This window comes from Corvus brachyrhynchos, unplaced genomic scaffold (assembly GCF_000691975.1).
Source record: "Corvus brachyrhynchos isolate BGI_N302 unplaced genomic scaffold, ASM69197v1 scaffold43, whole genome shotgun sequence".
Lineage (NCBI taxonomy): Eukaryota > Metazoa > Chordata > Aves > Passeriformes > Corvidae > Corvus > Corvus brachyrhynchos.
In genome coordinates, this window is record NW_008237353.1 from 1,436,779 (window position 1) to 1,461,818 (window position 25,040).

The following is a 25,040-nucleotide window of genomic DNA, read 5'->3' on the forward strand; positions in this document are numbered from 1 at the left end:
TGGGGGGCGGTCGGGGGGGGGGGGGTGGGGGAGGCGGCGGGGAAAGGCAGGAGCCGCTGGTTAGAACAGATCGCATGGACAAGGGGGATGCAACAGGACCCTGTTTGAGACAGAGGGAAAATATTTTACATATAGTGTTTCAAGGAACATTGTATCACAATAGTTCTTGTTTATTAATATCCTTGGATGCTGTTAGTTCGGGTGACTCTAGAAAGCCACAGGCTAAGGAGAATTTCTGGCTCCATAATCGAATGCAATCCTATGAATCCTTCCCTGCACCTGAGCAAGCACAGCTGGAAAGAGCCCACACTGCTACCCCTACTGCAGAACTACTCCACCTAAAATATTTGTCTCAAAAACTTGTGAGGACTGATGTTAAAAGTCTTTAACAGTAACAATTCCGTAATTTATTCCAGTGTTCACTTTCATAAAAAGGAAAATGTCTCCTTTTGTTAATAGATACCAAATTCAGTTAACCATACCTCAGTGTGCATTCAGAAACATAAAGAAAATGTTTTGATACAACAGAAATAACTGAGAGGGTAATGAACTGTCAGTTATACATAGGGAACATGATACATTGTATGCAAGATGTAAAATGCTATTCTTTGAACTGTTAAAGTTATCTGTAAAGATTCAAATACCACAGAATGTGAAACTATGGTGATTCAAGTCTCTTGACTCTGAAATTAAATTTTTGAGTTTTTAGTTCAATTTCTCACATTCTTTTTTCCTTTTTTTTTCAGTTGCAGGAGATCACAGCACACAAGTTATGAGTGAAGGGGGCCTTGGCAAAGTAAGTAACACAATCTTCCAGTTTGCACAATCAAAAGTACATGTTTTGGTCTGAATTATGATGCTAGCATAGAATATTATCAAACAGACAGAAAATACTAATAACGATCTGATTAAAATTTTATAATAATGCCCTAACATCCTAAAAATCGATGCTAGACAGAATCTGAGAATCACTTTTACTGTCCTGCCACTGAGTGTCACTCTGATCCTACCTCTCTGCAGCACAGAAGGGACTTTTAAAAGAACTATTGAGAAAATTAGATTGGTTCTGATGAGTTCAGCTAGCTACAGAGATACTGTGCATTGCAGCAGCAAATATTAACAGGTGGGCAGATACAATGGGAAAATTACAGCAACTTATGGAGTCACAGCTCCTCTAACTGTCTCCCATTGTTAAGAGATACAGGCTGTTAGTGCGCCCCTGGTAGTCCATACTGGAAACAGATACTGCTTAGCTGGCCTCTGAGGGTATTTTTAACCATTTATGGTACTACTCCTTCTGCTTTCCACTAAACTGAAACAGCAAAGTATTGATCTGGTTCATGCATCTCATGGGAGTGAAAACTATAGCTATTTTTTTAAAAGTAAAACTTGTTCTGGCCTGTAATCCCAAACTGATAACAGAAAAAGAGCTGAGGTCCACATGCTCCTTTTTTACTTACTCTTCAGATATACTTTAAAAACAAAATAAAAATCCAAGCTCTTTTAAGGGAATAAGCTCTCTTCTTAGCTATTAAAGCTATAAAATATTTTTGATCAAATGTAAACAAATGAGAAGATTCTCCTTTTGGAACTGATTAGCATTTATTGTCAAGATATACTGGAACTGACGTAGACTGCTTTTAGAGACATTCCATTGTTGCATGGATACATTTAACTCAGAGCTTCTGCTTACATACTTCCTCATCACAGGTTAGTGTTTTAGGCTGGGGACAACTTCTACACTGGGCCCTCAATTTATAGAGCCTGTTCCCTGCCTCTGTTAATGCCAGTGAAGTTACCTGCAGCAGTGTCAGCAGAACTGTGAATTACTGTAATTAAAAAAAAAAGTAAGTGGATTTAGTGGCACAATCAGTTATTGCTGCCTGAGGTGCAATTCAGATCTTTCCTTTCTGTTGCCTGCAACCATAGCAACTGAATCCACTATGCCCTGGTTATCCAGAATTATGAACATTGCATTTGCAGGGCTTTTTAAAATACTCAGATACCCAGAAATGGCACTCACCATTCACAGTGTGAACATGCAGTTATGAATTATGTATGCTTTATGAAAGGCAATTAATAGCAGCAGTGGTAGTGGCTAATAACTTTTAGTCTGAGATGAAAATCCACTTGCCAAATTCCAGACTGACATCTGATTTCTCAAAAAGAGCTACTGCTTCCACCTGCCTATCAATACAGTGCTGTGATTTTCCAGAAACTTGTGTAAGACTCACACATCCATTTAGAATTGACACCACCTAAATTGTGCAAAGGCTGCAAAGATGCATTAGAGAAAAAAGTTCTGGAAGTTATCTGTGTATTCTGCATACAACACAGAGTGGTGGGTCACTCTGGCAGTCTCTTCACCTCAAGTATCAAACTTGAGGCCATAACAGATCATGCAGAACAATCCTGGCTTGAATAATGCTGCTGAATAGCATCAAAGGCAGTTTCCCAAATGGCAACTAAAGTATGGGAATATCCACGTAATGAGACGGAAGTAAAACTCAGAGGGGTTTATCTGTGGAAGTGGATAATCTCTCTCCCAGAACTCTGAAAGAATTATCTTGTCAAAGTACAGATAAAAGGAAGGATTTTAAATACACCACTTAAGTTTGGACATGGTTTTGTATGACTGGAGGTTGTTGTCATACTTACTTTTCAAGAAAGAGAAGATGCAGGAAAGGATCTGGGAAACTAGGAGCTTTTTTCCTTCTAGAGCAGGAGTGATGAATAAAACAAGTCTACTCAAAAATCTCAATTCTTGACCTGAGGAGCAAAGACATTCTAGTCCTTTAAGTGGGTTTCAAAAGTAAGAAAAAAATGTATTCATTGCACTCATGCAATGCCTCTTCTTTTCTTTACAAGCCTGGTCCCTCCACCAAAATCAGTGGTTATCTCCACTGAGCACAAAAGATTTTGACTTAGTTCTAAGAACATAGAAGCTGTCACAAGGTGAAGATATCTGAGGTTCTGTCACCCTTCCCACTTTTCCTCTTAATTTTGTGCAGTCACAGAAATAAAATACAGACTGAACCCTGGTTGTCAACTTTTCTCCTGCATGGCAAATCTTCTCTCGTTTAAAACCTGAGTTACACCTACACAAGCTAACTGATATTGTAGCATGCTATTTTCAACATCTAGGGCCATTCTGGAAACTGCAAACAATTTTAATAATAAATTAGGCCAGGCAAAACTGAAGGACAAATCACAGGAATAAAGGTCACTAAAGTACAGGGCTTAATTGCTCCACTGTAGATCTCCCATCTTACAGCATGGACTCCTCCAGTAGGACCATCCCCCACTGAAATAAAATGGCATGGAAAAGAGAGACAAGTCTCACTAATGAGAGGGCACACAGACCTGCTGGGAAGAGGGCTACAGTCTTACTCTGGCTACAGTGTTGTTTTCTTTGCCATTTTGATGTACCTAACTGAAATCAAACAAACATTCAAGTGAGGTGAAATTCTTTGTGGGAGAGTGGCTCAGGGATACTCTCAAAAGGGGGCAAAAAGCACAAAAATGAACTGGAAATGCTGAAAACACATTTTACTTCTTGCATTCCCTGCATGCCAGGAAGATGGGACCTGTGCTGCACTCAAACACACTGACGTACAGCGCAGCTTAAAAATCAGCCAAGCGAAGTAATTCCAGAAACTTTTTTAAAAATTCATTTTGCCATCTATTCATAAATAAACCTCCCAAGTTACCAACCTCAGTCACTGGCAATTACTTTGCTTTCCTTAGTTACTCTTCTAAGACCACTTGAATCCTCAGGCTCTAGAATATTTCTGAACCAGGCTCTTAAACTGTTCTGGTATCTGGTAATACTTGTGTATAGTCCTATCCAATTTCAACAAAAGTGCCCTTCACAAAGTCCATTCATTTCTGTTCTGTATAGGGTGGTGTTTGTGAGAGCTGCTGGGAATAAAATAGCATGTTACATGCCCACAAAAGTTCATCTATCCTAAAGCAGCAGGTGCTCAGCAGCTTTGCTATTTGCAAACAACTCTTCAGATTAACTTCACGCAGATGTTAACAACAGTGTGTCTTTACACAAAGAGTATTAGGAGCCATTTGGACCAGTAAAGGCAGTTGTTTGCAAGCTGCCTTTCTTCCTCTTTAATTTCAGCTGTTTGCCTCGGCAACAGCTGCTGTTCTCAGTGCTGTGGTGTCTACAGACACCACGTCAAGTTATACTGATAGCTGACTGCCCCCATTAACATGTTGGTGTGGTCATTTTTCCACCATTTACAAATATGCCCCTAGTAAGAATTATCAGGGGAACAGATAGAGTCGTCCTTACTTTGTGAAAATGTAACACAAAAGTAAGCCATAACTTCTAACCTGTTAGCTTGCATCATAGTGAACTTGACGTGCTTTAAACCTTGCTCCTGGAGCTTTTTGAAATGGAGGAAAATGTAGTTCTCTGAGTAAGGTCCTATCAGGAATAGGAGATGCAGGCCCCTTGACCATGTACTAAGAGCTCTGTAGGGGATAAAACATGCCTGAAATTTCCTCTTAAGGAAAAATAAATTGTCTTCAGCCTCCAACCATTGCTCTAAATGGGGTGACAGGAATGGGTCAGGGTTTGCTCCTTGCTGGATAGCCCCAAGCCATGTGCAGAGAGGCCCAAGGGTCTCCCACTGACGGTAGCAGAGAAGCTTCCTCTAGTGACAGTGCCTGATGCCGCTGACAGCGCTCGGTCTGATAAATGCGTTGTCACTGTGCAAGGGTTTGCAGCACTGTGGTACAGCCTCAAAACATATTGTATTTCTACCTTCATCTTGTACAACTTGCAGAAGAGTGAGGTACACTTCTTTTTGTCACCTAACTGGCTCACTGGAAGAAAGAAATGTTGAGATAGCTGCCTTGTTGAAACTCCTCGATCTCAAATCTCATGTAATTCCCTGGAAATTACAGTAGAGCTGAGTGACGCTCTTTGCTTTTGAGAAGCTGGGCCTTGTTAAGCACATTTCTCCTAAAGGCTTCCTTTCCCCAGAGCACAGGGCAAAGCCAATCTTATTAGAGAAATAAAATGCTGTTCATATATAACACAAGTGCTCTGGATGCCATACTGTCACTAATTTTTGGTGGCCATGTACAGTTTGATGTGTCTGAACCCAGCTACTGAGAGACAGTAAGAATTTCTTTTTATGCCTTATCGCAGATGTTACTATTTCCTGAGCTATTCTTGCTGAACAGCTCCCTAGGTTAGCCTTCCATGTCACTGTTACTATATTTGTAGTACTGCAGCAGCAAGGAGCCCTAGTCAGAGGCTCCTATCTCTGGGGATATGAGGGGCTTATGTGCCAGACCCTGTACAAACACCCGTGACGTTCCTCTGTGTTTATCCAGCTTTCAGCTGATACAGTGCAGCATGGAAACTGAGAGGAACAAAGTTCTTGTGCTGGGAACCTGCTGTGGAGCATCTGAACAATGCATTTCTTGTAGCTGCAATGGTTGATTTTACTCAGAACCAGAAGATTATGAACATCTATATAATGCATATAAATAAATGATACATGCATGTGTATGATATATAGTACCTATTTCGTTAGTCATTCCTATTAAGAGGTAAGTATCTATTTGCAGCTGAAGCAACAGGTGGCTTAGAGATAGGTCATGAAATCCCTCCCTTAATTTATTGAAAAGCCTTCTTTTCATGGCAGCAGACAAACAGGAATTGTAATAGGGAATAATACATTCTTCTCCAAAAAAAAAAAAAAAAAAGGGAAGGATATCCCTGCTTTCTCCCCCTTTACAGTAATCTTAGTTTCACACCTAAAATGATTACAGCATTCTGCATTGTTCTTTCCATACATATGCACAGCCAAAGACCCAAAGACAAGAATTGTGAAGCTCAGAATATCACATATCAACCTCTGGGAACAGGCAGACTGTGACTCAGGGGCACAGAGCTCTTGTTAAGGTGTTTTTGTGTAAAAGTAGCTTAGCACAACCGTTCTATTACCTACCCTGTTTAAGCCACCTGTCTTCAAGGGGTTATGCTGCCCTGAGAGCTGCAATTTACTGGATGAAACAGCTGACTTACAGGGCCTGTAATCTTTGTTAGTTAAAACACAAAACAACAAAAACCAGGCCAGGTTCTTTTCTTGTTACTGAGTCTCAGCAGAATTATTTATCTGTAGTTTTCAAGCTTTGCAGCCCCCTGTAATACACTTTTGCTGTCCATCACCTGTTCAGGATTTAAAAATGATGCTTACATCTTCAGAGTTACCCAACCAGAAATGTTTTACACAGCCATGGTCTTCTAAGTCATTTGAGAACTGTATGATAATGTAATTGCCAACAAGTAATGTGCTCTACCAGGCAGACTGGACCATCTTTTATTTATATAAAAAATCAGTTAAAAAGAAGACCAATCTCTTTAGGAAAATAGTAACATTTTAATAGATGTACCTTTCCTTTTCTCTCTCTTACTTTCAATTTTCTTTTTCCTTTCCCTTTTCCACTGGAACTAGGCTGCATGCTTCGCCCAGGTTTTCCCTTAATGTGTCTGAATGGTGCTTGGTCAAAATTAAGAGAACACTATCAATATATAGTAAAGACAAATACTTTCAGCCACTGTTGGAATAAGAGAGTAAAAATACTTTCTTTCAAAGGGACAGGGATGTAATTGAGGCAGTCTCCACCATGGAGGCAACTATTGTAGAGCTGCCAGGACGGCCAGTTTTTTAATCGATCCTGTACCAAAAACCAGAACATTGTCTATTCTCTGAGAGAGAAACACTTGCAACTAAAGGATGCAATTTTTTCCAACAAAAAAGTATAAGGGAATAGGGAAGGGCAAGGGTAGAGAAAGGAATGGAAGGTATACAGAAAAAGAGAGAAAAGGCTATCAGAGAAAAACTGAGCACTGTGGAAATGGCTACATCTTATCCAAGATACAGGCATTTAAATTGGTGTATCTATGCTGCCCTTGCGTCTATCTGAATAAGGCCTCTGGGATTGCAGTTGTGGCTGTGGCTGGAATTTGGCACTACAGTTTTGACCTTTAGCTTTAGTGAAGTGGCTCAGACAATGGCTGCTTGATAAGTAGGTCAAACTAAACACAGCATAGAAGAGATACTGGACAGATAATAGGAGGCTTTTGCCTGCAGAAGTTGGTCTTTGCAGCTTGTTCACATCAGTATGTACAGAGACGATATATTACAGGAAAGTGCTTTGATAGAACAGGAGAGAGGCAGGGCCAAAATGTCTGGAGTTTATTTTAGACTATAATAAAATGCCCAAAGTTTGCACTGAGACTAGTGTAATTGCACCCAATTAGGCTAATGTAGGAATTACGATGGTACTTCTTGATGTGGAGATTGTGGAGAATTTCAGCTTTTAAAGAATGTTTTTAGAGTACTATCGAAGGAGTAATGAATGTTTTCTAAAATGCTATTTCAGGGAAAAAAAAGAGACTTGAAGATACTGGCTTCAATGGAAACAGGATTTAAATAAACCTCAACTGCTTTTAAAGATGTACAGACTTCATCCTAAGTTGCTCTGATTTGTAAAGGGGGGGGAGGGAGGATTTCACTCATCACTTGAGTGAAGTTCTGTATTAGAAACTAAATACTGTAGTGAAATTCAGTACTAGTTTGTAAATATTTCCTGTTTGTAAATCAACCTGCTGGTAAAATCTGTCCTAAATTACAATTGTACGCAAAGAACAAAAAGTTAAGTACGGATCCACCTACAACTGAAACATTCAAGACAATTATTCTTGAGCAAGATTTGTGTCTTAACACTTATTTGATATATGGAAAACTACAGCACTTTCATTATTACTGGTTGTTTTCTTGCTGCAAGGTTAACCTGCAGAAACAGGAGCAGAAGTTTCACTTCCCCCGATTACTCATGCAGGCCTTGTAGCAAACAAACTTTTTATTAGGCATTCTTGTAAGCTTGTATTACAGCTGTTCATTTATTTGCATCACCAAAAAAGTGGAGGGTAGGAAGAGGCATGCTTCAATAGAATCCCTTCTTTAAGAAAAAAAAAAGGAAAAGAAGACACTTGCTCTTTATCAGAAAGAACTGAAAAAAGACAGGTCACTATTACAGCCATGGATTGCTTGTTAAAGACAGAAAACTGAGCAAGCAAAAATGACAATTACTGCATAGGTTAAATGCTACCCTGGGCATTAAAATATTTCATTGTAACAACAGCTTTTTCCTAAGAATCACTGACATCTGAGTGTCATCTCTGGTAGCAAATTAAAAAAAAACTCCATTAGGCTGATAATTGCCATTGTTCCCATTGTCAAGATGGCTAAATTGAGATGCTTTGAGTACAGTGAACGGCCACTCACCACAGGGTGTAGGAGGCAGAATGATACTTTGCATTTAAGATAATGAACTACAAAATTACACTTTTAAGGAAATACTGCAGGTCCATCTGACTTGCACTGAAAAGCATATTTTCTCTGACATATGCGCAGTCAATCAATGAAAATGACTATATCAGATCATGGTGAAAATACATGGAACTTCTTACTCTCTGGGACAATCCTGCTCACAAACATACATATTTTAAATATGTACATTTCTTCTCTGAGCACAGTACAACAAATATCCTAACCATATTCATCATGCCTTGAAATGCCCATTTACATAGTCCAGTCTAATTTTGTACCACCACTCCACATGAGTAGCAAAACGGGTTCAGATGTGCAAAATCTAAAGGTCCTTAACTACACTATTTCTTTCTAAGTGTATTCTTAAATACACAATATTCTTCACTATTTCCTTGGCTTTTTCCTCACACAGTCCCGCACATTTCAATAGGGTGCCCTTATGAAGTAAAATATTGTCACACATCTTGGCAGAACCAAAGTGAGTAAGAGAGAACTGTGTTAGATCCAAAAATCCATAAACATCTGTTTTCATCACAAACTTTTTAAAAAGCAGATAAAGATAACTGTTATTGTCAGAAATGACTGCTTGGACATTATGTCAACCTTTTTCACCTGTTTCTGTGTCTGTCTTCTAATTTATTACGACATTTCTTTCTCTTTGATCTGAAGTGTCTGCCTGTATGCTTGCTGCCAGAGTCAGGAACACTTTGCTGTATGCACTAGTGATGTGTTCCAAGGCTGGCTGCAGCTGCCCTGTGCAGCTTGATGGAAGGGTACAGGGGGCTGGAAATGGCACAACTTTGGGATATTGCATGGCCATAAATGTGCACACCACAGTATACAGCACCCGTACCTTAGGGGCCAAGTGCCAACAAAAAAACCTGTCCCCTTCTTTTTGGAAACCCAAGCATAGGAAACCCTCTGATCTAGGCTGATGCTCCTGGGGTTTTGTTGGAGTTCAAGCTATGAGCATACAGTTGGGAGAGAAGCAGTAGTTAATACTCTTCCTGACTCTTCACTCTCGTTAGAAATATCCAAATGTGCTACTTAAGAGCTTTTTATAGAAACTTCATGCATTGCTTTGTTGATTTGTGCAGATATGAAGGGTAAATTATCGGTATAATACACTTTTAAATCTGTACTTACACGCCCCAAGACATTTCTCTCTTTCTCTCTCCCTCTATAATAAAATACCATTCCTACACCAATGTCTACCTTTCATAAATGTTCCACTTTGTTAACGCCTTGCCAAACTACTGCTTTTTCCTTTTTTCCTTTTATGCATCTAAGTGGAAGCTGCTGTGTGCAAGGATTAACAACTGTGTCTGCAATACATCTACAGCTTTTATAGATATCCTATTTCTGTCTAGACCCTGATTCTGCAGACCTTTATGCTTAACTTCACACAACGTGAATCTGTGAGTTTCATTCTCACTTTAAAATGTATAACAAAAATGAAAATATCACTTGAGCAACTCATTGCTTTCTGGAATGTATTTGTTACCAAGCTTCATAGAAATATTTAAATAACATTTAAGCTATTTAAACAACCTGCTAACTTACTGGATTCTAATTTTCTTACATTCACATTTAGTAAAACTTAAAAAAATATATGCATCCATAAAAATAAGTTTACAATATAATCTCTCAGACTGATATCACATAAAGGATAATTTAAATGAGCCATACTTCCAAGACAACTTCCAGATATGAGCGATATCCAAAGTGAAATGAAATCAGTACTTCAGATGCAATGATGGGCTCATCACTCATTATGGAATGAGCACTGTTGGCAGGAAACTACGCTCAATATGAATAAACAAGTCACACCTAGATTTTAGCAATTTCTTGGACAGCTGAAGACAGAGAAATATAAAGACATGATGGCTGAGTTACTGGTTTTAGGACCAGTCAAACATAATCTGCAACAGCTACACTTCTGAGTAAGATTACCAGTACTCACCAGCACTGACAGCTCCTCCTGTTTGATCAAATGGCTGTAGCAAACCTTTACCTTATAACACCATTTCCACACTTGTGGAGTTCTATTAAAAGTGAAGATTTTTCTTTTTCTGTATTAACAGAACAAATTTTGTCCCAGATTCTCAGGCTAATTCAGCTAATGCAGTACTACAATTCCTTTTTGTTATGTAATAATAATTTTGAAATCATTAGCTCATCTCACATTCACTGATCATAACAGAATAGGATGCGGCAAGTGTGAAATTTTGTACTACATAAAGGAATCATATTTAATGTTTAAAATTTTTACTATAGAAACCTACAAAGTAGCAAATAATCACAGTCTTCTAATTGATCATGTTCAAACATTTTTGCACTGCTTCAGACTAAGAACTACGTGCAGATCATGGCTCTCTCCCGTGTTTGAGCTTGCACTTGAATACTTGAGGACTGAAAGGCCTGGTACAATGTCTCATGAAGGGTATGAAGAGAAAGCTGCAGTCTGTTGCTGAACACAAGTAACATACATTCTCTTACATGGTTATAACTTCCATAGAGGGAGAGACTAACCAACTTTTCCACATTCCATGGAATCACAGAAAGGTTTGTATTGGAAGGGACCTTAAAGATCATCCAGTTCCAACCCTCTGCCATGGGCAGGGACAACTTTCATAGACCACATTGATGAGAGTCCCATGCAACCTGGCCTTCAACACCTCCAGGGATGGGGCATCTACAGCTTCTCTGGGCAACCTGTGCCAGTGTCTCATCACCCTCATAGTAAAGAATTTCTTCTTTATATTCAGTCTTTCAATTTAAAACTATTTCCCCCTCTCCTGTCACTACAAGCCTTAGTCATGTCTTTCTCAGTCTTTCTCACAAGCCCACTGTATATACTGGTAGGTTGCAAAAAGGTCTCTATCAAGCCTGCTCTTCTCCAGGCTGAAAAAATCCCAATGCTCTTAGCCTGTCTTCACAGGAAAGGTGTTCCAGCTCTTATTCCAAGTTAAACTACATTTCAAAGAATCACAAAATGGTTTGGATTGGAAGGCCATTAATCTGAAAGTTCTCCGCCACTTCCCTGTGTTCCCAAGTTCTTAAAATTGTTTGTTTTGAGAACTAAATGGTGGCCTGTCTTAGTCCTCTGAATAGTCATTCAATTAAAAATAATGATATTTGTGTACACAGAAGAAATTATAAATTTGGCGTGAAAGACTGCATGTGCAAGTATATGGTAGGTTTAGGAGATGATACCAGTAAAGAGCAGGCTGATTACATTTTTAGTATATTTCCGCAGTTCTCCTAATCCAATAATAAACACGAGCACATTATTAAAATAATACAGAACACTGCGTCAGTGTAGACAGTGGACATAAACTCTTACATTTATACCCAACAGAAAATTAATTGTTCGTGTTTATACCTCTCTTAGAGAAAAATATTCATTGCTATCATCTTTCTATGCATCTCAGATGTAACACACAGAAGCAGCTTATAAAAGGAGCATAAATAATTAGGCATGCAGCTATATTTGCTCTCTCTCTGTATTTCACAAGTTATTCCTGTATGTCTAATATAACAGCTTTATAAAGCTAGACATCTACGAAGTAATAAATTGTTATGAATCCCTTGTTTTTCTCTTTCCTGTTATTAAATCTCTCTCTTTGTTCAGATTCTTCCCACCATTCTTCTCCTTTCCATGCCACGTTCTCTCAGTTTTCCTTTAGTCTGACATGTCCTTCAATTTTTTGCATTTTGTCTTGTTCCTACCTTCTACAGGCATGGAGAATTGTGTCTGCCTCTCCTCACCATCTGCAGCCGAGGGTTATGGCTATAATCATCCCAAATAATTCTTCCCTCTTCCTCCAAACCTGTACCACAGTGGCCTGAACATCTCCACCTATATTTCAAACTTTTATTGGCTTGGTTGGGAAATCCATGGACCATGACTTCTGTTCCTGGCCTAGGTATTTTTTTCTTCTAAGCTAATGACCCGCATTAAAAGACAATCTGGTTACTGTCATTTTATGGTTCTTCCTGAAGAAAGAAAGAGTACTTACAGTTTTACTCCAGGTGAGACCTGTGGTGTGATGCTCTTTGATATAAGCTTGAAGCTCAGACCAGATGTTCAGATATGACTTCACCCAATCAACATGGCGTGTGTCACTGTAAAAACAGAGACAATATTTATGTGTGAATGTACTTAGAAAGCACTGCTGCTCTTGCTTAAAGCAGGTAAAGCCCAATGTCTGCCTTAAAGCCATGGACAAATCAGTTAGCAGGCAGCCAACCAGTCCTGTGCTGCAAAGACTGAAGCCTACTACACTAGAAAGCTTCTAGATCCTTCCAGAGGACAAACAAGGGCAAAGGATGCCTCTAGCAGAGCGTGCTTCCTGCTAGAAGTGTGTGTCACCATTCTGCTCAGGCGCAAAGTCATCTGAAGAAGCACTAAAGGCATATTGAGCTGTGCAGCAGGTACCCAGACTCAGTTTCAGGGTGCTGAACTTTAGAAAATTAAATATCCGTGGGTTCTGTAAGATATTCTGGCTGCCATGTTCAAATGTGGTCAGGGCAATACTGGATCATGTTACAGTCATCAGACTAAAATATTTATATATCAAGAATTTTTAAAGTACAAGTCACAAGTTGGCTTTAGAATTGTTATTGTTAGTCCTCCAATGGGACTATAAATGAAACCAGGAAATATGTAGAGAGAAGCTGCTTGTAAGATGAAGTCCTCAGTTATAATAAATTATTAGTGAATAGTGATGGCTATGGACTGGATGCTTACAAGGATTGCTGTGTCTACCTTCTGTTTATTTCCTTTGGAATTTGATCCTTAATAATGCGGAAGACCTGGGTCAACAGGTTTAATCCAATGCCTACTGAAGTCAAGGGAGAGCCTTCCATACTTTGGAAGACATTGTGGTCTGATTCAGTGAAAAATAAGAAAATAATTCCTCATTAAAGGAAGAATTAAATACCTATATAATGTACTCTGCTTAACCATTACATGAGACATTTCTTTCTCCAGTATAAATACTGATGCTGTGTTGTAAAAATCATCAGTTACCCCAGCATCAGTTACTACCTTCAGCAGGTAAACTAAGGCTTTTAGGAATAATATATAATATATATAAAATAACATACTATATATAGCATATAATATGTATTTATACATGTACAAGAAATATAAATACATGCCAAAGGTTTTAGTATTTAAAGCTTTCCTCACTAAAGAGGAAAAATTCAATAACAAATGCTGTTCTTCACTGGGATATAAAAACCAAGAGCCAAAATCTGGCCTTCAAAAGCACCAAATCAACAGGATTTATACATGACTTTTCAAAGAGGGCATAGGAAGGAGCTGTATGTTTTTCTCTTTCTCCATCAGTTCACAGATATCATTCAGGGAACTTTTATTGTGAATTCCTTGTGCTCTTTAAGAACAGTGCAGTGGTATAGAGAAAAATCAAATTAAGAGCTATGGAATTTGAAGCTGTATATATCTACCACCTAAATACACATTTTGAAGCCAAGAGCAAGAACAGCAACAGTATGAGAGCACGAAGGAGAGGAGGATGCACAGCAGCCAGCTAGCCACACGTTGCTATGTAAATAGGTATTTGCATATAAGCTCATGATGCTGGAATGCCAGAAAAATTAAAGATAATCTTAAAATGTGCATGGAGTGAAAACCAGCACTGCTAATGCTGCTGCCATTCTCACTGCAGCATGCTGCAGGTCAGAGGTGAGGAGGGGAAACTATACTACTGCAAGAAGGTTTTATTTTTAGTTTACAAAACGCTTTCCTTGATAGCACTGTGAACCCTACTGGTATGGTTAATGCTCTGTTCTCTGGCCAGTGGATACTGGAGCTTGGCAACATACCTGTTCTTGTAGTCCTTTAATACCCTGTTAGTATAAAAGGTAGCAGCATCATTCATCTCCTTGACATAAGGGCCTGGTTTAGGAGACTAGGACCATCACCCCATGGTAGCAGGAAACAACAGAAGGAGAAAGGAAGTAAAACATTAGTCAGACACCTCCCCTGACATACTAGGTTTATTACCTTATTGGGTGTAGTACTGCAAGATTTGAAACTATCCTGGCCTGCACCATCCAGAAACCTATTTACAGCCCTCCCAACCATTCCATGTGTCACTTACCACTGCTATCCACCCAAGGGCAGGGATGCTCTCACTGACGGCTGAGAGGTGGTTGAACATTTTACTTCCTCTGTTCCTTTCTCTGAAGTTCTGGATTTCCTGAATCTTCTCTGATATGGGCTTGAGAAGCATTGCCACCTCACTCTGGAAAAAAAAGGGGAATGAGAGGAGAGAGGAAGGGAGGGAAGGGAGAGGGAGAGGGAGAGGGAGAGGGAGAGGGAGAGGGAGAGGGAGAGGAGAGGAGACTGCTGTTAACACTGGGTGGCCCAAAAGCACCATATGGTTTAATATTGTCCTCCTTGCCTACTGACTTAACATCCAGAAAGAAAGGTCATCATAAATTTCTACATTACAGTACCGATTTAATTACCCTCCTATGGTTGCAGTGATAAAATGCACAGACATTAAATACTAATAATACGTTGTAGCAAAAATTGTTCTCAGCACTGGCAGCATTTTCACATGCTGCCCAGATTAAGAACCGTATCAACCCCATAGCTCAGAGTTAGCAAAATGCTTGTGATTTTCATCGGATATCCCTGGAACTTCTTCAGATGCTTGAGTTTTTCATGTTATTAACCAAGTTCTTCTTAAGAAACTATTGTTAGTGGCTTGTTATCATCTGGCAACAAGACTGAGAAAGTAATACACTGAAGGCAGTATCAATTTTACCTTCCCTTATTGGTACATTTTAATGTTTTGGCTGCAAGTAATGCAGGAAGATTTCATGGGAAATATGCATGCAAGCCTGCAAGCCATGGTTTGGGGAAGTTCTTCTGGGCTAATCAGAAATGAATGGTACCCAGGGGAATGACTGCTGAGTGGAAGGAATAGTGTCTGGAGTGAAGAGAAAAGCAAAATGAATTCAAAATCTATCCAAGCTCTTTCCTGTGCAAAGTGAATGCAAATCACACTGGTCCAGTGTCTCAGAAAAACTAATTTAGACCACTGATTCACTGGGAAAAATTCTTCCACTTAGAAAACAGCAGATTGAGGGACATGGAGTCATCATCTTACAAGCAAAACAACTGCAGTACCTTGCAACCCTGTAATATTGCAAAAGTATGCTCACAGAACCCATACAATGTCCCACCAAAGACAGTGCACCACTCTGATTCTCCCTGGCATTTCACTTGGAAATCACTGAGGATCAAGTAGGAGAACTCTGCATTTTTTCTCACCTTTTTCAGGTGAAGCACTTGTTACGTGCTTGCTGGAGACAACTAGTTCTCATGATCTTGAGGACTAATGCTGCCATGACACACACAAGATGATGGTCACATATGTCCTGCTTGATCTCTTTCATTTTAAAGTCTTTCTTTTCACCCTTCCAGAAGACCTCAGCATTACAGAATTTTATGTCACCTTAGAATAAGCATGTTTGCTTCGGATCAACACAGGTCAAAAGACACTTCAAAAACATGTCAAAAAGAGATTCTGCATTTTGAAAAGAACTTAGATCCACCTATGGAGCCTCAACATTTTAGTGATAGTGTAATTTTGAGAAAGGCCTATGCATCTGAATTACATGGGGATATGTGATCTTGCCCTACAACAAAACGGGTTGGAAGAAAACAAATATTTACAGTATTACTGGGAAATGAAAAGATTTTTTGTTGATGACTTAATGACCAGCGTAAGTCATTAAGCCTGAAAAAGCCCTGAAACCTCCATGATTTGTGGTTCTTAAAATATGATTTTGTTGCCATAACATGACAAAGTCTGCAGAAATTCTCCTTTCTAATTTTTGCTTGTTTACAACACGCTGCAGCTGGTTGGTTCTTTCTTATTTTTCAGGGAAATCTTTCAAGTATGACAGTAGTTAACAAAACTGAAATTCTAAAAAGTGCTTGTTCTGCTTTGATATTATGCCAGTTTTCCTCCCATAGTCTGAGGGATATTTACAGTCCTTAGCTTACTGTGAATCTTCATGGCCCAGTTCCAGCCAAAGAGAATATCAGGGCTAAAAATACAGCTCCACGGATGCCTGGTATATCTAGACAGCACTGGGAGGCAGCACATTTCTGTGGATAGGGCACAGAAGTGGGAGTCCTTAAAAGGGGGTTCTCTTTGCAGCTCTCCCACCAAATTGTCATCAGGTTCCAGGAAAGCTGCGTTAGCTTTCTGTGCTTCGATTTCCTCCATATGAAATGATGTTAACATAGCTGTTTTATTTTGTAGAATACTTTGATATATATAGATAAGAAGGCAAAATTAGGGTCAAACATTTTTCTGAATGACCCACAGTGACCCACACCTCCTCCTATTCCTCCTAGAAAAGCTCCCAGCCACTTCTCTGAGGATCTTCTGTCAGTGGTACAAAGATTATTTCTGCACCTCAGAACACAGGACTTAATCTACCCAATGAAAAAATATTTATAAGAAATGTTTATAAAAATGTGGTGGATTTATTTAATTTCACAGAACGTGTGCAAGTTTTAAAGATGAAGTATATATTGCTAAGGAAAGTTGCTCAAAGTAATCATTCCCTTGGCACTGCAATGTGGGCTTGAGGCTTTGCTCAGCTCTGTCCCATGTGAGAGGTCCTGGCAGAGAAGCACAGTCTGCCTTCCCTCCACTCTGCACTCATCCTGTTCTGCAATGGCTGCACAAAATGTGTGTTTGTGGAAGCTTCTTGTCATCTGGGTTTCTGTGTACGGGTTAGACACAGGAACACAAGCCTGCAAGGAGTCACTTAATTGAGTTCTGTCTCAGTTCTAAATCTTTAGTTAGTGATTAAATTGCAGATGAATTACAGTGTATATGGCATATGGGTATAGAATGGCTCATTAATTCTGGCAGTAATCAGTCCTGTTTGGCTTTACAATGCAGAAACAGTTGTGCTGAGGGTTCTAGAAGAATAATCTCTTTATTGCATTGAATATTAAAACAGCTGACTTAATAAAATTATTGTCTATATTGTACCTCTAAGAAAACTGAATTCCAGAAGATGAATCAGAACTGTTGGAAAAATCTTCAGCATGCCTTTGGCATGTGCTAGATAAAATTTCTTGTCATTCAAGACACAGAACAGTTGTTTAACAGAAATTTAAGAGTCTCTGTACAAATACCATTCCTATTATACTATCAGTTTTGCTGAAATGTTTAAAAATGCAACATGGGCACAACTGATGAAAATCAGAAGTAATTCCCAGTATCCTTTATTTCATTTTTAAATAATGATTAAAACCATATTGTCTTTTTAAATACAAATAACTAAACAACCAGACAGTCTATAATATTTTATAATACTTATTAGAAAATCAAGAGTAGTAAGACTCTTGCCATGATTAGCCAAAACACTCCAAAAAAGTTCCAGCTTGCAACAAGAAGTGCCTTAGGCTTTGGCTTCAGAGACTTAACAGTCTCAGCCCAGTCTCATAAAGTGGCCTGGAATACCAGTATTCCAACAGACCACACTGCACAGACTTTCTTCTCCTTCACATATTTGCATTACCCACACAAGAAATTCCCCAGATGACAGGCTTAATAGGACTGGGACACAGGGATACTCAGTTCAGGAGAATAGCAAAAGTTTTTGGGTTTTGTGATGTTTAAAATTTGCCTGTAAAGTCACACTAAACTGAATGGCTTGCTTAAATTTTGGCTGCTCAAGCCAGTGATTACTTGAAAATCTCAGCTTTAATTTGGAAAAATGGGTATTTTCTCAGGACCACTGTTGTCCAGAAACCTGCCAGCATGAATCACAAGGCACAAAACACAGCAGGTAAATAAAAATGTAGTTTTTAAAGGTCTTATGTATTTTTAAGCTAATCTTACATGGTTTTGAGGGGTGAGATTGTTTACTAAAGGATTTTTATGTTGATGGGTGGCAACACAATTCAGGCCTCACTATTACATTGTTTAAATCAACCTGACCTATTATGAAAAAAACATGTCAAGAGAACAAATACCCTTTAAAGCTATGCACAATGAGGGAATGACAACCTTTGGTACAGGAGCAGTAAAAAAAACGCGAGAGAATTTGGGATCAACAGCCCCTTCATTTTACTCAGCTGCAACCTGAACAGCATGACTACAACCTCTGTTCCATGGTGTACAGTTTTGTTATTCTCTCCTTCATGATTACATAAAATCTCCATCATACTTACTTTGTATTTTTAAGAGGCAAGTTTGAAACATGGAGTTGATTCGAATCAGGTGTCTTTGTCTGTGTTGGCAAGCAGTGCAGCCTAATAGGAGTGGTTCTGCAGAGCAAAACAGTTGGTGCTGAGGCCCTGACATGCACTGTATACATGTTGGGGAGGGCTATTTTGGACTAGCTGTAAATTGTGCCTTAGAGGCTGTTTAGGAGTGTATCTTTCACTGCATCAGAAGGATACCCACTTTGTACACCTTAAGACTGCTCTATAATGTGAAATGTGACATAGTAAACGGGGCTGATTTGAAGGAGAAATACAGTCCCTCTGTGAGTTAAAATACTAATGTAGACACAGCCATTATCTCTGCAAGCAGCCTAGTACAGTCCCATTCCACATTTCATCCTTTCAAGGGATGAAAGATGTCATGGATAGCAACTGCTACACTCAGTTGTAACAATTTAACAGGCAGGCATCTGCCCTCAGCTGAGACTTGATTCCCTCTACTGTAAATGAAGAAAGAGATGTCCGTGAGGAATCTTTCCACATATTAATAGATATTAGATGACTATATGTTAGAAGACATTAATAGATGTGAAGAAATGGACTCTAGAGGTGCTGGCCATTCCTGTAAAGACAGCCTAGAAGGACACCTTACACAACATTCCTACCTTGGCAGTTAAAAGCTGATGAGCAGGAAGCCCATCCTGTGCCTACAGGAATAAGATCACCAGTGAGATGCATCTCTGCTGTGAGTGGCTGTGATTCTAGAACTGAAGTAGTTTTTGATTAACTGTAATTTCCCACATTTTGTATTTTCAAAATCTGTAAAGAAGTGTTTAAAGTGTAAGGTTTCCCCTTTTTTTTTGTGTATATGCAGTTTAAGAAAGGCCTTTTTTCTGTAACTGTTTATTCAAAGTCTGGATAGAATCAGTGCTCAGATTAGTCTGAGAAATAATCTCTTTATTTAAGAATATATAAAGTATAATTTTTTTACCCTGCACCTTAATCCAGTGTTTTCTCTGCAAGTATTTTCTGCTTGGCAGTAGAGATCATTAGTGAGATTTTTCTCTGAGATCACTACATTTATGTCCCTCTAGTATTCTGGTATTTTCAGGATTCAAACCTCTCCTCCTACCTAACTACAGAAAGACATTAATTTATTATGGCCTAGTTTTCTTAGACTGTAAATCTTCAACATAGTGGTGTAACAAGTATTTGGCCTGTTGGTCAACAGTATAGGTTTTGCCACTTCAACTCACTGCTGTGCAGCAGCAGGGCTATGACACAGAGAGACAAATCTGCAGAACTGTCTGGTCAGCTTCATCAGCACAGAAGCATAGACACATTTGTGTGCTTCCAAAATGAATTAATTGGTATTTGGCTTTTATTCCTCTTAGATAGCACAAAAATTTTCAATCTAACAGTCAATATCAGCTGTAGCAATTTTGTCCTTTGTGGGAAAAAAACCAGGGAATACCAAACCATAACTCCACATGACAAATTACTACTTTAGTCATTTGTGGGTTTATTTTTAAATGTAAACTCTGAGGCAGGACAAATGGAGAGGAATGTGAAAGACAAATCACTTCTAACTAGTGGAGAAATCCAGAGCCTGATACAAATTGCATGCATCAGTTTACAACAGCGCAGAATCACACCCACTGCCTTTGGCTGGGACTGGCTGGTTTTTAAATGGACTTGAATGTTCTGTGTTTCGTATTCTTGTCCACTACAGCTTTCTGTGGGCAGTATTTTCAACAAGGAAGGGTTCTCCTGCTTTAGGCACAAATTAATCAACAAGAACAATTACACTAATAATCTGCTTTCAACCTTTTGATTTACTACTCCTCAAACCTGCTGCTGTGATTGTAGTCCATGTCAATGGGGTCCAGGGCATTCCAGGTAGCAAGGTTCTGTCAGGAGATAGTGTTCTGTTAAGCCACAGTTGTTTCGTTCACAACATCTGAGATATCATGAATCTTTGCTAAGGGCAATTGCCTTTCACAGGCGCATGTCCCAGGAAAGGGATGTTAGATGTTGCAGGTTTCCATCCTTGGACAAACTGTAAGACTGCCAGGTTCATTGAGCAGTCCTGGAACTGACACAACTTTTGGAATTCACAAATCATTGGTTGTGACCTGATTTAGACCAACGTAAAATTTGTGGGGGGGAAAAAAAAGAACAAACCTGTGAATCAAAAAGTCCTGCTTTTCAGTCGCCTGTACCCCCCATGCTTTCCTTTTTAGAGGGTTATCTGCATAAATCTCAGGAAAGAATTGTGTAACACAGAGAAAGGAGAGTACTACTTTAGATTTGTGTTTAGCAGAAATAAAGAATATGGTATTTAATGGGAGAGGGAGTGTCCTATCAGCGTAGCTCAGTCGGGTCTCACATGGCACAGTTTGAATATACACATTGGTACAGGGACTGAAAACTAGCCTGGTGATTTTAGGACATTATGTTACAAACAGCAGAATTCCAGTGAAGGTTTACAGATCCCCAGAATTGCTCAGCAGGTATGTCAAATGAGGATCTAGAGTACACAAGTACACTGGAGGTCACAAGTGCAAGAAGCCTCTGGTTACTGGAGCCTGATCCTTGCACAGAATGTGAACTGCTGGCAAGTCCATGCCCAGGGATGTTGGTGTGAGCCAGCGTAGAGCTGCCACTGATGTGAATCTCTGCGTCTATTCTGTACAGGTTGGGTGATGTTGAACTGATCACAGCCCTTTTGTATTCCCTGGATCCCTAAGTGTCTCTGGGCCTTCTTACTGCTGAGTGCACTGCCTCTGGGGCAGAAGTGAATCTCAAATGCATCCACCTTTTATTGACCTGTGAGTTTTGGCAAACACAAGTGAAGAAAGTGAAATGGTACAAGGATACCTAGAGAAGTTAACTAAAAGAAAGACACTGAGGTGGTGGAGTGTGTCCAGAGAAGGGCAATGAAGCTGGTGAAGGATCTAGACAGTAAGTCCTATGAGTGGCCAATTAGGGAGCTGGGGGTGTTAAGCCTGGAAAAAAAGGAGCCTCAGGGAGACCTTATTGCTCTCTACCACTACCTGAAAGGAAGTTGTGGTGAGGTAAGGGTCAGTTTCCACACCCAGGTAACAAGTGACAGGACAAAAGAAAATGGCCTCAAGTTGCAACAGGGGAGGTTTAGATTGGAGCTTAGGAAAAATTTCTTCACTGAAAGGGTTGTCAAGTAATGGAACAACCTGCCCAAGGAAGTGGTTGAGCTACCATCCCTGAAGGTATTTAAAAGACGTATATGTGATGCTTAGAGACATGGTTTAGTGGTGGAGCTGGCAGTGCTGGGTCTATGATTGGACTTAAAGATCTTTTCCAACCTAAACGATTCTATGAGCTGAAAGTATAATGACTATGAGGCTGATAAAATGTAGACGAGTGATTTTGAGACAGAATTATGAGATAACAGGTGTCAGGGGCTATCTGGATGTGAAACAGAGTAAGAGTTTGCAACAATATCCAAAAACAAGCCTGTGAACTCTGCACTGCAGCAGGTCAGCGACTGGAAACTGTTGGTCCATCCCTGTGGCTGTGACCACACGTCACATGCAGTTGTAGGCTTGCTGATAACAGAAATATGCCAACAGTTTGGCAAGATTTCAGAGAACAGGACTGGGGGAAGGGGTTCCCTTTCGAGCTCAGGATTCTCAGGCTCTGTCCATGTCACTCTTGGCACCTTCTGTGAGTTTGGGGCCTGAGGACCTTAAAAGGATTGAACCAAATTCTTCCGTAAGCTATTTCTAGATACGGAGGAACAGGTTTGCAGCAGACAACCAGCTGAGAGAATGGCAGCAAAACTCAGCTCAAACTCTGTTGCATAAGAAAGTAATAAATTAACAAGGTGAGGAGCATCCTACTGTTCATATGTTTGGAAAACAGTAAGCGTGATCCCAGTAAGCATGAGGAAAAGTAGGGGGAAATGGAATGACAAAAGCAAGTCAGGGTAATTAGAAAACAAATTCTGCTAGAATGCAGAATAGTAAGTCCCAGGAGTCCTGTTATTGAAGTACTGTAAAATAGAAAGAGAAAAAAACTAGCAATCCTGCACTGACAAAGGGTAGGGAACTGTAAATCTTCATCTTTTGATTTCTACATAAAAATTCTGAGAATGAGTCCTTTATTCAACCTTTATTCAAAGATTTTGCCACAACTATTCTAATCCTACAATAGATTTTTTTTTTTTTTTTTTTTTTTTTTTTTGTTCTCATGGCTCTAAGTCCAAATTCAAATACAGTTTCTTGGGTTTCTGTGAGGTGGAGTGGGGAGGGGATGTCCCTTTTTTTAAAGGAAAGCTCTCCTTTACCTCTCACTTTTTTCCACTCCTCTCCTCCCACCTGTGTGCAGGATCTGGATATTTAAGCTAGGTATTTAATTGGAATGTTTGTCTGCACAATATTAGTAATTAAATCCATGAGCTTTGGCAGTCATATGAACTCAGCATTCTTTTCTAATGAGAAATTATGTAATCATTTATAGTCTGAACTGCATCTGTCATTTAAATCTGTAGTAGTACTTACCATGAACATGCTCATCCTGCATATGCTTATATTGATTCACAAAAATAATAATCTCATTAACTTGTTCTCAGTATAGGAACAATGGATCTCTCATGCCCTCAAATCAACTCTTAAAACTGTTTGAACTCTTAAAGTGAAATATAGTAATTCATAAAGAGAAGACAGTATATGAGTCACCATTCACAAAGAATTTAGTGCAGCGACTTTGAGCAGCGATTAGTATTCATGATCACAAATTTTAAAAAGTTGTTAAACAGATAAATTTGCTCAGGAAACTAATAACTTGAAATTATTATATAATGAAATAAAAAACAAGTTTCAGTCAGAACTGTATTTGGCTTAGACTGTGGGAAATAGAAAACTCAGATCCAAACTATTTCAGAATGCTTTGTGAAGGTTTATGTTAAAACCTGTCTTCTGAATTGCCCAAGCAACATGCAAACATATGCTCTCAAAATACCTTTTTAAACAACTTCTCACAGATTACAGCAATATTCTAATTTATTTTCCCTTCTCCATCTTCTCTGTACTCACTTATACACTCTTCTATATTCTCTTACACTATTTATAGTAATAAACAATTTATAACAGACTTCTTTTGTTTTAATGCTTGAAGTTTGGCATCAGAAAATTTCTAATAAGTGGATGATCTGAAAAATCCCATCTTACTGAATGAGTCTGTATCTAGCAACCATTAGCTGGGACATACACAAACAGGAATATCAACTGGTGGTTTTGTCATGTGATCTCTTCCACTGCACATACAAATATAGAACATGACCATAAAAAGTAACAGAACATGCTCTCTGCAAAGTAATTTATTGCAGTTGATGCTAGATTGGTATGCCAGCTGGAATTACCTTCCTGGCTCCTACTATTTTTGCATATACAGATAATAAAGGCTGTGTACTGCAACAGATTCCAAATGAAAAAAGTAACATTATTAACAAGAGGCAAAGCTCCAAAAAAGCAACTTCAGCACGCCTGACTGAAAATGTTTGCTAGTGACTCATAGCACGAGTTAAAGAGCTAAATGAATTTTAGGACTTCGCCATTTTCATAGAGAGAAAAAAATACCACTTTTTGTACAATATATGTTTCTCTCTTTGCTGAGCACAAAAATATCCAAGGATCATTATAGATATAGGACCTTTCTTTTTGTTTTAATTCCTTATTCATTAGTTTGTAAGCTGCAAGAGCTGAGCTAATTTATTTTTCCAGCGCATTTTCCTCTCCCTCTTTTTTTTTTTAAAGGCACCATGTATGACATCCCAACATGACAGGAACTCAGTAAATCCCCTCAGTCTCCACACCGCTGTCTCTGAATGTCTACAAAGCTACTATGCCATAATCGCAACTCACTGGCTCATTCACAGCTTTACATTATAAAGCAAACAGTCTAGACAGCTGAATGACAGAATTACTCTCTTTTCTCTTGCATTTATAGATATGCTGTCATCTTCATTTGCTTTTCTCTAGTCTGTGCATTCTGATACACTAATGATCAGCTTTCCTGTTTGGATTCCACACTGACTCCATGGCTCTAGGCTATAAATACAACCAGAGCCAAGATGACATCACATCAATAAGGTCCTGGGGGAGCAGGGGGCAGGACCCCTATTTCTTTCCTTCTCCTGGGTTAGCTGGTGATTACCAGCTTTTTCAAAATGGTTAACCAACATGACTTTACAATAGAAATTTTCTTCCTCATTGAGATGGAGATATAAAAAACCTCATGCCTGGAACTATCACCCCCTGCAGTGGAAAAAAAATATTCAATTTGTACAGATTAGGCAGCCTTCAATTATTTTCACATCTGTCCATATTATAATTGAGTGTATCTATGCAAAAAATATATGCAAAAACCAGAAAAAGAATGAACAACAATATGTGTTT

The 25,040-nt window shown here is 39.1% G+C and overlaps 1 protein-coding gene across 2 annotated transcripts in view; it reads right to left on the reverse strand.

The window, feature by feature from the left end:
- The window catches only part of CAP2 (CAP, adenylate cyclase-associated protein, 2 (yeast)), a 68,433-nt gene that overhangs the window by 8,755 nt on the left and 34,638 nt on the right, over window positions 1-25,040 (reverse strand). For both annotated transcript variants that reach the window (XM_017730661.1, XM_008630894.2), the window contains 4 exons: window positions 14,498-14,641; window positions 14,220-14,305; window positions 12,389-12,494; window positions 31-100 (listed from right to left, as the gene is read on the reverse strand). In XM_017730661.1, the coding sequence (XP_017586150.1) occupies window positions 31-100; window positions 12,389-12,494; window positions 14,220-14,305; window positions 14,498-14,641 (406 nt within the window). The remainder of the gene's footprint in view (window positions 1-30; window positions 101-12,388; window positions 12,495-14,219; window positions 14,306-14,497; window positions 14,642-25,040) is intronic.